At 43.5% G+C, this 12,665-nt stretch overlaps 1 protein-coding gene across 1 annotated transcript in view; it reads left to right on the top strand.

Moving 5' to 3' along the window:
• The window catches only part of Dpys (dihydropyrimidinase), a 76,619-nt gene that overhangs the window by 29,298 nt on the left and 34,656 nt on the right, over positions 1 to 12,665 (top strand). The window contains exons 5-7 of the mRNA XM_051159520.1: positions 729 to 885; positions 1,881 to 2,022; positions 4,361 to 4,503. Of these exons, the coding sequence (XP_051015477.1) occupies positions 729 to 885; positions 1,881 to 2,022; positions 4,361 to 4,503 (442 nt within the window). The remainder of the gene's footprint in view (positions 1 to 728; positions 886 to 1,880; positions 2,023 to 4,360; positions 4,504 to 12,665) is intronic.

Raw genomic sequence — 12,665 nt, 5'->3', positions numbered from 1 at the left:
AGGAGTGGCTTCCGGCTAGAGGGTTGTTTCCTTTTCCTCTTCATGCCCACGCCTGTCACAGGCTCACCCTGTCTCTGCAAGATTGCCTTTTCATTGTGTGGCACTCCCGGTGTCGTGACAGAGGCACAGAGACAGCAGAATCCAAGACGGTCTTAATAACCTCTGCTTAGAAGCCAAACGTGCCATCTGTATCCAATATAATTGACCCAGTCACAATAGCCTGCCGTCAAGTAACCGGAGAATGGTTTGTACCTTGCAATGCATATGACCAAACACGATAAATGCTCAATAGTCATCAGTCCTTAACTACTGAGTCCTGTTCACGGAAGGAAGGTGTGAGATGGGGTTCTGTTGTGCTCTGGCGTCATCCTCTACTGGGACAGAGACGACTATCTGTGTGCTTGTCACGTGGTTTTCTTTCTTTCTTTCTTTCTTTCTTTCTTTCTTTCTTTTTTTATTAATTTATTCTTGTTACATCTCAATGGTTATCCCATCCCTTGTATCCTCCCATTCTTCCCTCCCTCCCATTTTCCCATTATTCCCCTCCCCTATGACTGTTCCTGAGGGGGATTACCTCCCCCTGTATATGGCTGAGAAACACTTAAAGAAATGCTCAACCTCATTAGTCATCAGGGAAATGCAAATCAAAACAACTCTGAGATTCCATCTTACACGTGGTTTTCTTAAACGTGCACTATGGGACTGAGTCCCGCCTTTGAACATCCCAGGAAAGGTGGTCTATGGGGAACCGATTGCGGCAGGCCTCGGTACTGACGGCACACACTACTGGAGCGAAGAATGGCGCCACGCAGCCCACCACGTCATGGGTCCTCCGCTGAGACCAGATCCTTCGACGCCTGGCTTTCTCATGAATCTGTTGGCTAAGTAATAATTTTTCAGATGACTGTAAAATATTTGGTGGAAGATAATTCTTTATTAAGTCTCATCATTGGGTAGAGAAAAGTTTATGGGAAATCTGCAGATGCACAGGCGTTCTGGTCTTCTGTTTGACCCGTGGTGTCTGTGGAGCAGAAAACACTGACTTATAAGGTTTTCCGCTGATACGGTCTAGGGACTGGTCATTTTGGGCATTCTAGCACGTTCCATTCATATGCCCTCAGATTTGCATTAATTGGGAGCGTTTCATAGTAGACTGTACAAGAAGCCTCTTGCCCTTTGCCTTTTCCTTCATACTTCCATATCCCAGAAATTATTTTTGAGACAAATTGGGGCTTTTGTCCCTGGTGACAGAGCTGTTCTTAGCCAGTCTTACATCTGTGTTCATAACAGCATGGCCATCTGTCACTGGGCTGCTCTGGAGGACCTGCCTTCATTGCTAATGGTCACCATGGTGCTGATAACTTGTGTGGGAGGACCTGTCTCCATTGCCAAAAGTCACCATGATGACATCTTGTGTGGCGTTCTATCTACAAGAAATTTCCACTTGCACTAGTGTTCCTAGTGTCCCTGCTGTTAGCATCATCAGGACCACACACCTATCAATTTATAGATGGGACAAGCTCGCAGCTGTCGGAGTCACAAGTCTTGGTACAGAGTCCAGTATGCACCCTACCATCTGACAGATCATTTCTTCCTCAAACTAGCCATCTTCTTCCAACTAAGCCTAGGAAATTGAAAAACAGTAAAAGATAGGCTTGCCAAGGATTCTGCATCATGATCCTTATGAGCATGTTCTGAAAATGTGCTTTTGAAGATAGAGTGAGGTATGTACTTAGAAATCCTACCCATGCCCCCTCCTACTGCTTGACATCCCGTGGAGGAGATGGTCAGAGAGCTAAGAGACACCAGGGAGTTTCCTCCTCCTGTGCTGTCCACCCAGCTCCTCATCACTGCCTTTTAATCTCTTTCATTCATTACAGTGGTGATCTGACCACAACAGGGAGTGACAACTGCACGTTCAACACCTGCCAGAAAGCTCTGGGCAAAGATGACTTCACTAAGATTCCCAACGGGGTGAATGGTGTTGAGGACCGGATGTCTGTGATATGGGAAAAGGGCGTGGTGAGTATCCCGGAAATGAGCATGCCTCTCAGGATCATGTTGTTTGGGGACCAAAGAGGCACAAACCTTCACAGAAAGCTCTGTCTCTATCTCGCTCTGTCTCTCTGTCTCTGTCTCTGTCTCTGTCTCTGTCTCTCTGTCTCTGTCTCTGTCTCTGTCTCTGTCTCTGTCTCTGTCTCTGTCTCTCATAAACTATGAATCACTACAACTACTATCAACTCCACCCCACCCCCTCAAGGGCATTATCAGTTAACAAGCACTTTGTTTCTCTGCCTAGTCTACCTCACATGTGTTGTGTCATCTTGCAGAGACATTGGGGGCCAATTTAGACTCGGTCCAGATTGGCTTATTCTTTATGTGTCATTAATGTGAATATTTGAACTGATGGAAAAATAGATGAAGGATATTAAATTTGCTGTATGAAGTTACATAGATAATTAAATCTGCAGGAAAGTGATTTTTTTAAACTAGTAATGAATGAAAAATGAATTAAAAATTTCTTTCTAAGGAAGAATCACACAGAAATCAGGTGTTAAACTACACATGTCACCCATGTGTAGTTATAAAGGTCTACTGGAAGACTACATAGACCCAAGGTTCCCACTGTCAGGCTTTACAAAGACCCATCTCTTAGAAGATACATTAGTCGTACTTCACACTTGAGAAGTCTCTTTGATTAGTCTCTTCAACATCTACTGCCATTTTTAATTCTCATTGCCCCACTTAGGGTTTCTATTGCTGTGATCAAACACCGTGACCAAAAGCAAGCTGGGATGGAAAGGGTTTATTTATTTTATACTTCCACTTTATAGTTCATCACTGATGAAAGTCAGGACAGGAGCTCAGACAAGGCAGGAACCTGGAGGCCCTGAGTGGTGCAGCTTACTGGTGTGTTCAGGTTGGCTTGTTCAGCCCAGGGACAGAACCATCCACCATGGACTCGGCTCCCCGACCATCAACTAATTAAGAAAATGTCCTGCATCCGGATCTTGTAGAGAGGCATTTCCTTAACTGAGGCTCCCTCCTTTCACATAACTCTTGCTTGTGTTAAGTTGACATCAAACTAGCCAGAGCATTCATTATTCACTGAATCCCATTGATTTTATTTTCAGAATGCTTCCTCGTTTCCACATTTACAGCTGCTATATAATTGGAGGCTCAAAGTTTTGCTTGGATCACTCCAATAGTCTCAGAGCTGGTTTCCTTATTCTCAGTGATCTCTTGCTCCGATGTCTTCTATCCTGAGTTGCCACTCATAAGTGAAGCTCTGCTTACATTCCTTTCTTCTCAAAAACATGTTCCTGTTGTCCATTGATGAGTGGGTAGTATTTAATCAATCAGTGTAGTACAAGGGTCTTCAAACCATTTCTCTAGTTGTAGCTTCTGTTGCTCTTCCCTGCCCCCTTTCTCCACTCTGAACTCTAGCCATCCCTGATGATTCTCCCGCTCTTTCTCTTTGCTTAAATAGTCTAAATTGTAGTCCAACTTTCCTCCATAAACTTGTTCTTACAGTAAATATCTGTATGACAGATTTTAATAATCTATTATAGTTCCCATTATTCATGAAGATATACTTATATACATCTTTAAATCTGATCTTTAAAATAATTGAGTATTTTTTCAATAACATGAATGAAATTGTATAATTTTTCTATAATAGTAAGATTATTTACTTCTAGGACTAATAGAAATAATAAATAAATCTTAAGGGCAGTCTTGTCATATACATAAATAAGCCCTATAAGGGTTCCATATTAAAATTTCTTAAAATAGTTTCCAAGATTTTTGCTTCACATAAATTTAAATTATATAAAATTGTACCTCTTGTGTTTATCTTTTATCTTGTAAAGGCATTGTCACCTGCTTTAAAAGCATCATAACCTGTCTCATTTTGACTATTTAGTATCTTACCTAATATTTATAGGATCACCTCACAAATCTCAAGCCTGTAATAAATAAGGTGGATCATAAGTATTGTTATGCTAGTAGAAAACTTTAAATGGGAATAGAAAATGCCATTATCAGCAGCTAGCTGTCCTGTGTAGTAATCTTGGATGATTTGGGGACAGATGGGGAAGAAATAGTAGGTTTGTCTTTTAATCTGATTGGACTTTTGAAAAGGCATCTTCAGGTTTGTGTACGCCATCTTCTTCATCTTCTTCGTCAATGATAGACTGATTGGCTTATGTTGAGGAAGCACAGACGTTGCTCCTTGGTGTAGGACATGAAATACAGTTCTGTTTCAGGTGATAGATGTAAGTCTTTCACTTTTGTCTCCAGAGGAGGTTTTAGTGTTTGATCATGACAACAAAAGTATCTTCTTTGACTTGGTTTACAGCACAGTGGTAAAATGGATGAAAACAGATTTGTGGCCGTTACCAGCACAAATGCAGCCAAAATCTTTAATCTTTATCCAAGAAAAGGAAGAATAGCTGTAGGCTCAGATGCTGACATTGTGATCTGGGACCCAGAAGCCACAAGGTAAGCCTGAGATCTTGTATTACCTGGCTTTACCCTTGAAGAAAAGCACTAACTTGCAAAGACATTCGCCTTGGCCTTTACCAGCCTTTGCTTATTGGGTGATTTATTTCGCTGTGCTCAGGAATTCTAAGCCTGTGCAGAAGATAAAGGTTTTAATGTATGAATGTCCCTTTATTTTTCTTGGCATAGAGGATGCAAAAGTTGGGTAGAACTTCCTGCGAATGGATACATATAGAAAACCAATAGGATTTTGCTATCCCAGTGCCTGGCAGATGCCCAAGTTCACAGGGAGGGACCATGCAGAGCCCTGAAGAAAATAAAAAGGCCTAATTTGAAAAGAACTGAATTGGAAACTCAAAGTAATTACAGCCTTTTAAACCCTTTTAGATAGAAAGATTCCAGCACAAAAGACATCACTTTTCGTTAGCCAAACTTTGCAGATGAGCCCAGCCTTAGCCTGGCATCCCCAGCGGATTTGAGCCTTTTGTTCTCAATTTCCATAATCTATGTTAATATTGTGGGGCTGGCAAGTTCCACCGACAAAAGAGCACTTGATGGAGGTTGAATTTCTGCTAAATTCTTCTTGTAAGATGCTGTCCCCAGCAGCACTTGCTTGCTCATTTGTCCTTGTGACAAACCTTGGTAAGGGAGGAAATGCCACACATTAACATTTTTGTGTGCTCATGTGTGAGTACATGGAAATTTGATGGTCCTTCTGCCTTCACTATGTGGCATTTATTCAAGGTCTAGTATGTTTGTTTTTATCATAGTTATCCAAAGTGTGTAGTTTCTGGGAAGTGATATTGTCACAAAGATACAGCTTCAATGGAAGTGCCCTTGGCCACCTTCTGGGGGGAAATATGGCCATTTGGAATTTGGAACATGAAGGAAAGAACTATGGCTGAGAGCCTAGAAACAAGGCCCAGATGGTCTTTGTGTGGTTGGCACTATCCTCAGGACACTTCTTGTCCTTACCTGGGATCAGTTTATGGAATTGGCAGGCCATCGTCGTGGCAGGTAGCCTTTAGTCAAACCCCCAGCATGTTACTGCATTACTGCTTTAAATTCGTGTAAAGCTGTGTGAGATCCTAAGTCAGGAAATATCCTGGGATAACAGCCAGTCAAAACCCGAGGTCTTTGCTGTTAAGTTAACATGGATTGCGTTTTAAAAATCAATGCCTGATAAAGCTAAGCGTAGACAGGGTTTCTACTAGTCTAGGAAGGAGAGTGCGAGAACAAGTGCTTGGCTTTGTGGATTCTGGAGGATCTGTGTAGGCTGTGGTTTGGAGAACTCCTGTTTCTTTTACTGGTTCTTTTTTTTCCTTTTTTTACTATTAATTTATTCATATTACATCTCAGTTGTTAGCCCATCCCTTGTATCCTCCCATTTCTCCCTCCTTCCCGCTTCCCCGCCCCCCTATTCCCCTCCCCTATGTCTGTGACTGAGGGATACCTCCTCCCCCTGTATATGCTCATAGGGTATCGAGTCTCTTCTTGGTGACCTATTATCCTTCCTCTGAGTGCCACCAGGCATCCCCATCCAAGGGACATGGTCAAATATGGGGCACCAGAGTTTGTGTGAAAGTCAGATCTCCTTCTCCACTTAACAGTGGAGAATGTCCTGTCCATTGGCTAGTCTGGGTAGGGGTTCGAAGTTTACTGCCTATATTTTCCTTGGCTGGTGCCATAGTTTGAGGAGGACCCCAGGGCCCAGACCCGCCTGTAGTTTTCCAGGACCCCCTGGATCCTTCTATTTCCTCATTCTCCCAGGCTTCTCACACCTAAAGTCTCAATAGGATGTCCTCCCCTCTGACCCACTTTCCTGGTAGGTAAAGTTTTTCATGGGGACGTACCCCTTGGACTAGTGTCTCGATATAAGTAAGTATATACTATTTAACTCTTTTTGCTTCTGGGTGAACTCACTCATTATGATAATTTCTAGTTCAATCCATTTGTCCACAAATTTTGGAAATTCCTTGTTTTTAATAGCTGAGTAGTATTCCACAGTTTCTTTATCCATTCTTCTACTGAGGGACACGATTAATAAATGGGACTTCATGAGGCTGAGAAGCTTCTGTAAGGCAGGTGACACTGTCAAGAGAACAAAGCGACAGCCTACAGACTGGGAAAAGATCTTCACCAACCCTTCATCGGACAAAGGTCTAATATTCAAAATATATCAAGAACCCAAGAAATTAAACACCACCGAACTCCTGTTTCTTAAAGTTCCACTCTGCAGGGTCTACTACTGCCCAGCAATGGCCCTCTTGCTGCCAATTCAAGTAATTTAGGCCACAGCTCCAAGGCTGGAACCAGGTGGGTCTTTTGAAATATCTTGTGGCTTCTGAAGATCACAAGTTTAAATTAGAAAACCAGGAAATTCTCAGGATTCTTCTCTTATGGAAGGGATGAATATGTGAAAAGTGATGACTTTTGAAGCATCCTCCTTGAGTCATCATAATGATAATTAGTAATTCTTTGTACAAGTGAGTGGGGCCAAAGATACTTTGTATCTAAGACATCATTCATCAGGTAAGACCAAGAAAGATATAGCTAAGGTAATGAGAAAACTGGAAGCCGGAAGAGTATGCAAGATTTGGTCTGCCAGAGGCTGGAGAGATGGCTCAGCGGCTAAGAGCACTGTCTGTTCTTCCAAAGGTCCTGAGTTCAATTCCCAGCAACCACATGGTGGCTCACAGCCATCTACAATGTGATCTGATGCCCTCTTCTGGCCTGCAGGGGTACAAGCAGGCAGAGCACTGTATACATAATAAAAACATAAATAAGATAGATTTAAAAAAAAAAAAAAAAAGATTTGGTCTGCCAGCTGCAATTCCATAGCTTTGACTTTTAAACCTGTATGTTTTTCAAAAACTTTTTTGTACCTTATTCTTCATGTTTTATTTTTTATCCAATGGGGGGGGGGGGCACAGTTGAATTCTAGTATGTGTTTTTCTGTATCAAGGTGGAAATTAAGGTACTTTGTTGAACTATGAAACACCCCAGTCAAGTTCCTAAACCCAGGGAGAGCACTGAGAGGCCACTTCTGTGGCTTTTCTTAAAAAAAACAAAAACAAAAAAACTCTGTGTGTGTGTGTGTGTGTGTGTGTGTGTGTGTGTGTGTGTGTGTGTGCTCGCGCGCGCGCAAGCCGTTCACTTATTATTGAGAATAGATTATTGCCATATTATATATTCTAATTATGGTTTCCTTGCCCCCAGCTCTACATTCTGGTTTTCACTCTTTCATTAGAATACAAGCAGGCATCTAAATAATAACAATAAAATAATTAAAATAATATAAAATAAAAACAAACAAGCTAGAATAGGAAGAAACAAACAAACAGGAGAAAAAGAGCTAAAGAAAAAGCACAAGAAACACAGATAGACGCAGAGACACATACATTTGCACACACAGAAATACCATAAAAAACACAACAGCACAAGTAGCCAAAATACATATACAAAAGAGCTATAAGGGGAAATGGAAGGGAGGGAGGGAGGGAGGGAGGAAGGGAGGGGAGGGAGGGATGGGGCAGTCTTCAGACAAAGCATTATGAGACAAAGAACCTCTTAAAATGCCTTTGAGTTTGTCTTGAGTGGTAGCAGCTCTTCTTTTTTAACCCTCCACCTGGGTGTCTCCTGAAGGACCCCAGTTGAGAGTCCTTGGCTGTTTTGAGTTCTGCAAATCTCACCAGCTCAGGCACAAAGCGTTGTCGTCTTCAGACAACTGAACAAAGAGAAATGACCAGAATGAAGGTTGTGAATAATTCACTCTCTTTATTTACCACACTTTTCTGCTTGGAGGGTATTTATAGGCTGTGATTATGTCTCCTTGAGTCATGCCTTAGGCTATACAAATTTAGATCACTTTCTCACAAGCTCCAGTTACTAATCTCTATAGCCCTGTTTTGTCCCTCCTGTCCTAGTCACTTGCATCAGAATAGTGCATAATGATCCAGATGTGTAGTTATTTTCTTAGTGATCTATATATTACTTACTTACTTTCCCCCCAGCTTAGTGTCAGAATAACTAATTTAAGGTCATGCGCAAATGCTTCTGTATTGCATAGGCATTTGTTCAGTTGTTCATCTCTTTTCCATGTTCTTTACTATCTTTTATATAACAACTGTTCTTTATGTAATAATGGATAAAGAAAGTTAAATATTTAAAGTCTTGGGGGGGGGGAGCGCTGGAAAGATGGCTCAGAGGTTAAGAGCACTGGCTGCTTTTCCAAAGGTCCTGAGTTCAATTCCCAGCAACCACATGGTGGCTCATAACCGTCTATGAGATCTGGTGCCCTCTTCTGGTGGGCAGGCACACAATGCAGGCAGAATATTGTTTACATAATAAATAAATCTTTTTTTTAAAAAAAGAGAAGAAAAGGAAAAAAGATTAAAATCCTTTTGGTGACTATATGTATTCTGCCTTTAATTGTGAGGACTAAGTCTTCGTCCGTGTGGCATGTATATGTTGGCACCTGCCAAGTGCCCCTTGCTTCCTTCCCATCCAGCCCTGCTTAGCAGGAGCACCCCTGTGTGAGAACAATGGAAGCCAGCACTGGCCTGAGTGACTGCCACTATGTCCTGGCCTGAGCTCCACCAAGGGCCACGTAAAGTCTCTGCAGGGCTCAGTGGCAGAGACCCTGTGGAAATCCTGGGCTCCATCCTTGGTGCCATGCACACAACCTAAATAATAAGGGAAATTCGGTCACGGTATACCTCTTTTGCAAAGCAAGGTGGCTAACGTTTACTATGTCTGTCACAAGAGTGCCATGAAGCAGTGCATGTGAACATACTCTGCAACCTAAGACAGCCCTGCTGAGAGAGCGGCTCGCTCTGTGTAAGAAGCGCCAGGTTCGAGCCCCAGCGCTCGCTCACTAGATGTAATATCACCTCCCTGGAATCCCAGAACGTGGGAGGTAGAGGCAGGAGAATCAGAAATTATAGATCACCTTTGGATAAACAGTGAGTTTAAAAAACAGCCGGCTAGGAGACGTGGAGGTGGGCAATAACGACACATTGTTACTGCGACCTTACCCTTTGTAGTTTGGCTGGTGTGCCTTGTCCAGTCTTTTTACTTTCGGTTGCCCTCAGTTCATTCGCCTGTGTTGATCTCGCAGGCAGGTGAACCGAGTGATTCTAGTGTGCTGACACCCCATCCCACCCCCCCCCTTCCCCCGTCCTCTTAGAAACCTGCACATATTTCCATTTTCTCTGCTTTGGTTATCCATGTGAAGGTAGAAAACTATTTACATGCTTATGAATGGGCCCAGTCCTCTTTGGAACTCTCTTTTTTTTTTTTTTTTTACATTTTAAACACTGTATAATTTTTTCCCCCTCTAATACACCATAAGAATGTTTTGCACTGACATGAGAAATGTGTAGACTATGGAGAAAAGAGAGAAGGGGTTGTCGAGGGGGAGGGCTCATGGGATAAGGCCTTGGATGAACAATGGGAATGTTTTCCATAGGTCACATTCAAAGGGAGAAGCCACGCTGAGTATCTAGGTCGATCCCAACACCCGCTCTCTCTATTCTTGGCCTGCTTATTATGAGAAAGGTGCTCAGTTGGGCTTTCTGTTCCCAACCAAAATGTATGCAGATGACCTCAGCTGGGACATCTCTAACGCACCACAGTATGCAGATGACCTCAGCTGGGACATCTCTAACGCACCACAGTAGTTTTAGCCTCTCTGTACATATCATCCACAGCTCTCCACAGTCCTTAAAGGTGGTGTTGCTCACCATTGCCACCCCCTGCCTCTCCCCACCCTGCACGCTGTTCACACAGCCACACCATAGCCTTCCTTCACTTCCTGAACCCTTGTTATATTCTTGAGGTGTAGGTGCATTTTTTTAAAAAAAGGAGTGGGGAGTAACAAAGATGGCAGAGAGGCTATCCTTGCACCCTGCACCCCACAGCTCCTTCCTGCTCTTATTAACTGACAGAATGGCACGATTGTCACAGTTAATGAAATGACGTTGCTATGTTACAATTAGCCAGAGCCTATCCCTCATCCCGTTTGCTTAGCTCTTACCCAACATTCTTTTCTGTTCCAGGATCACTGAAACTATATTACATTCAGTCGACATGTGTCCTGAGGCTGGTCTGAGGTGTGACGGTTTCTCTCCCTTTGCTTTTAATTGCCTTGCCCATTTTAGGGAATGATACTCAAGTATTTTGGAGAATGTCTCTCCACTGTGGGTTTTTTTCTGATGTTTTTCTCCTTACTAGCTACGGGTTTGGGGAAGGAGTAACACGAAAGTAACCTCTCACTTTCCATTAGCCATGAAGAGCGAATGCAGTGAATGCGATACCACACAGATGGGTGCTGTGCTGGGTACCTGGCTGGGTACCCAGTCTTCGCCAGGCTTAGCTGTAGTGCAGCCCCTGCTTCCGTACCTCACCTTTGGGGAGCAAGTTGCTGCACGGACCCCAAACTTAAGGAGTGAGGTGCTCTGCCCTAGACTTATGTTTGAATTGATATGTTGGAACCTAGGCTTGGTCCAGCTCAGCACAGAGTTAGAATGTAGCGAGTGTTGTTGAGCAAAGTGGAAGAGAACAGCCTTCCACATTGCCCAGGAGGCTGGTGTGACTAGGCGGTAGCTCAAGGGATGCTGGGAAGATTGCCTTTAGCAGCAGCCGTGATTCAGTGGGAGTCAGGACAGTAACCCCTCACTTGTGCTTTTAGCTTACTGTACAGGACCCTTCAATGACTGAAACAGTGAAAGGGTGCAGACAAATATAAGTAAAAAGAAGATTTTCTAACTGCAGGAGGATGCCCCACTTTATCCCTTTCATTCCGTTGACTGCTGAGGTTGAGAGCAACTTGTCGAGCAGGAGTAGATGGGGCTTGAAGGGAACTGCTTTTCTATGCTCATAAATTCACTCTGAGCTGTTTCACCATGGGACTCAGGGTCGAGGATGTACAGGGCCAGGCCCTTCCCTCGGGAACCTGTCAGTCCAGGGAGAGGAGGGATATAAAAGGATAAACATTTGGGGCTGGAGAGATGGCTCAGAGGTTAAGAGCACTGATTGCTCGTCCAGAGGTCCTGAGTTCAATTCCAAGCAACCACATGGTGGTTCACAGCCATCTATGATGTAACCTGATGCCCTCTTCTGGCCTGAGGTGTACATGTAGACCACTGTATAAGTAATCAATAAATCTTAAAAAAAATAAAAAATAAAAAGATAAACATTCTCGGTCTCAGAAAGGATGTGCTGACAATATTGTTTGAGAGGCAAAAATCAGACGCTAGAGAGGTTCAGAGCAGAGAGATGGTGTGAGAGAGAAGAGAGGGATGTTCCATCACCCCAGATGGGAGTGGAGACAGCTGAGGCCGAGTAGACGGAGGCACCGAGGGAGGAGTCCTGGCCGAAAAAGGTGAAGCTGAGGGTTGTGGGCTAGAGAAGGCAACCCAGGCTGCAGAGAGAAGGAAGGCCAGGCAGTCACGGACGGCCTCCAGTTGGAATTTTGTCCTTCGTAGGCTGAGGTGACTTGTCACAATGTTAGCCTCGTGGGAAAGCATTACTTAATCAAGGAAGAAATGGATTTATCTGAAGGGAGAGATTCCGTCTTGTAAGAAAGCACCCCCTTCTATCTTACTACATGATTTCAACATTAACTGTAGTCTCATGTCACGTATGCTTTCCGTTTGGTCATATATATCACTAGACACTAGACGTTTTTCTGCAAAATTTCTCAAGCCGTCTTAGTAAAACTGCCTGCTTTGGTTAGTTATTGCAGATGACGGCAATGTGCACTGAAACCTTTATCCTGAAGGGGGCGCCCACAACCCACACTGGGCCGCCTGAGCTGCTGGTTACATAAGAAAAAGGCAGCCTCCTCGTGAGGATGCGTTTGCTAATGATTTGAGGGCTTCATTGTGCCTAGATGTTTTGATTCCTGTTTTATTAATGGCATGAAGAAATAAGTGCGCTTGTCACATACCCTGCGGCCCTACAAATGGCTTTCATTAACGTCACCAGGGGAGATCAGTAGGGAGACAAGCAGGGCAGCCATACTTTTCTCCTTTTATTTCTTGGTTTGTAAATCTATGGAGAAGCTGCCCGCTTTCAGAATGAGGTGTTTGGCGCGTGGTGCTAGGTAGTGAGAGAGGACAGGGAGTGGGTGTGTGAGGGGAAGGGTCGGAAATCCTGAT

This window comes from Acomys russatus, chromosome 17 (assembly GCF_903995435.1).
Source record: "Acomys russatus chromosome 17, mAcoRus1.1, whole genome shotgun sequence".
Classification (NCBI taxonomy): Eukaryota; Metazoa; Chordata; class Mammalia; order Rodentia; family Muridae; genus Acomys; species Acomys russatus.
Note: the sequence above shows the minus strand (reverse complement) of the source record. Positions and strands in the feature narration are given on the sequence as shown.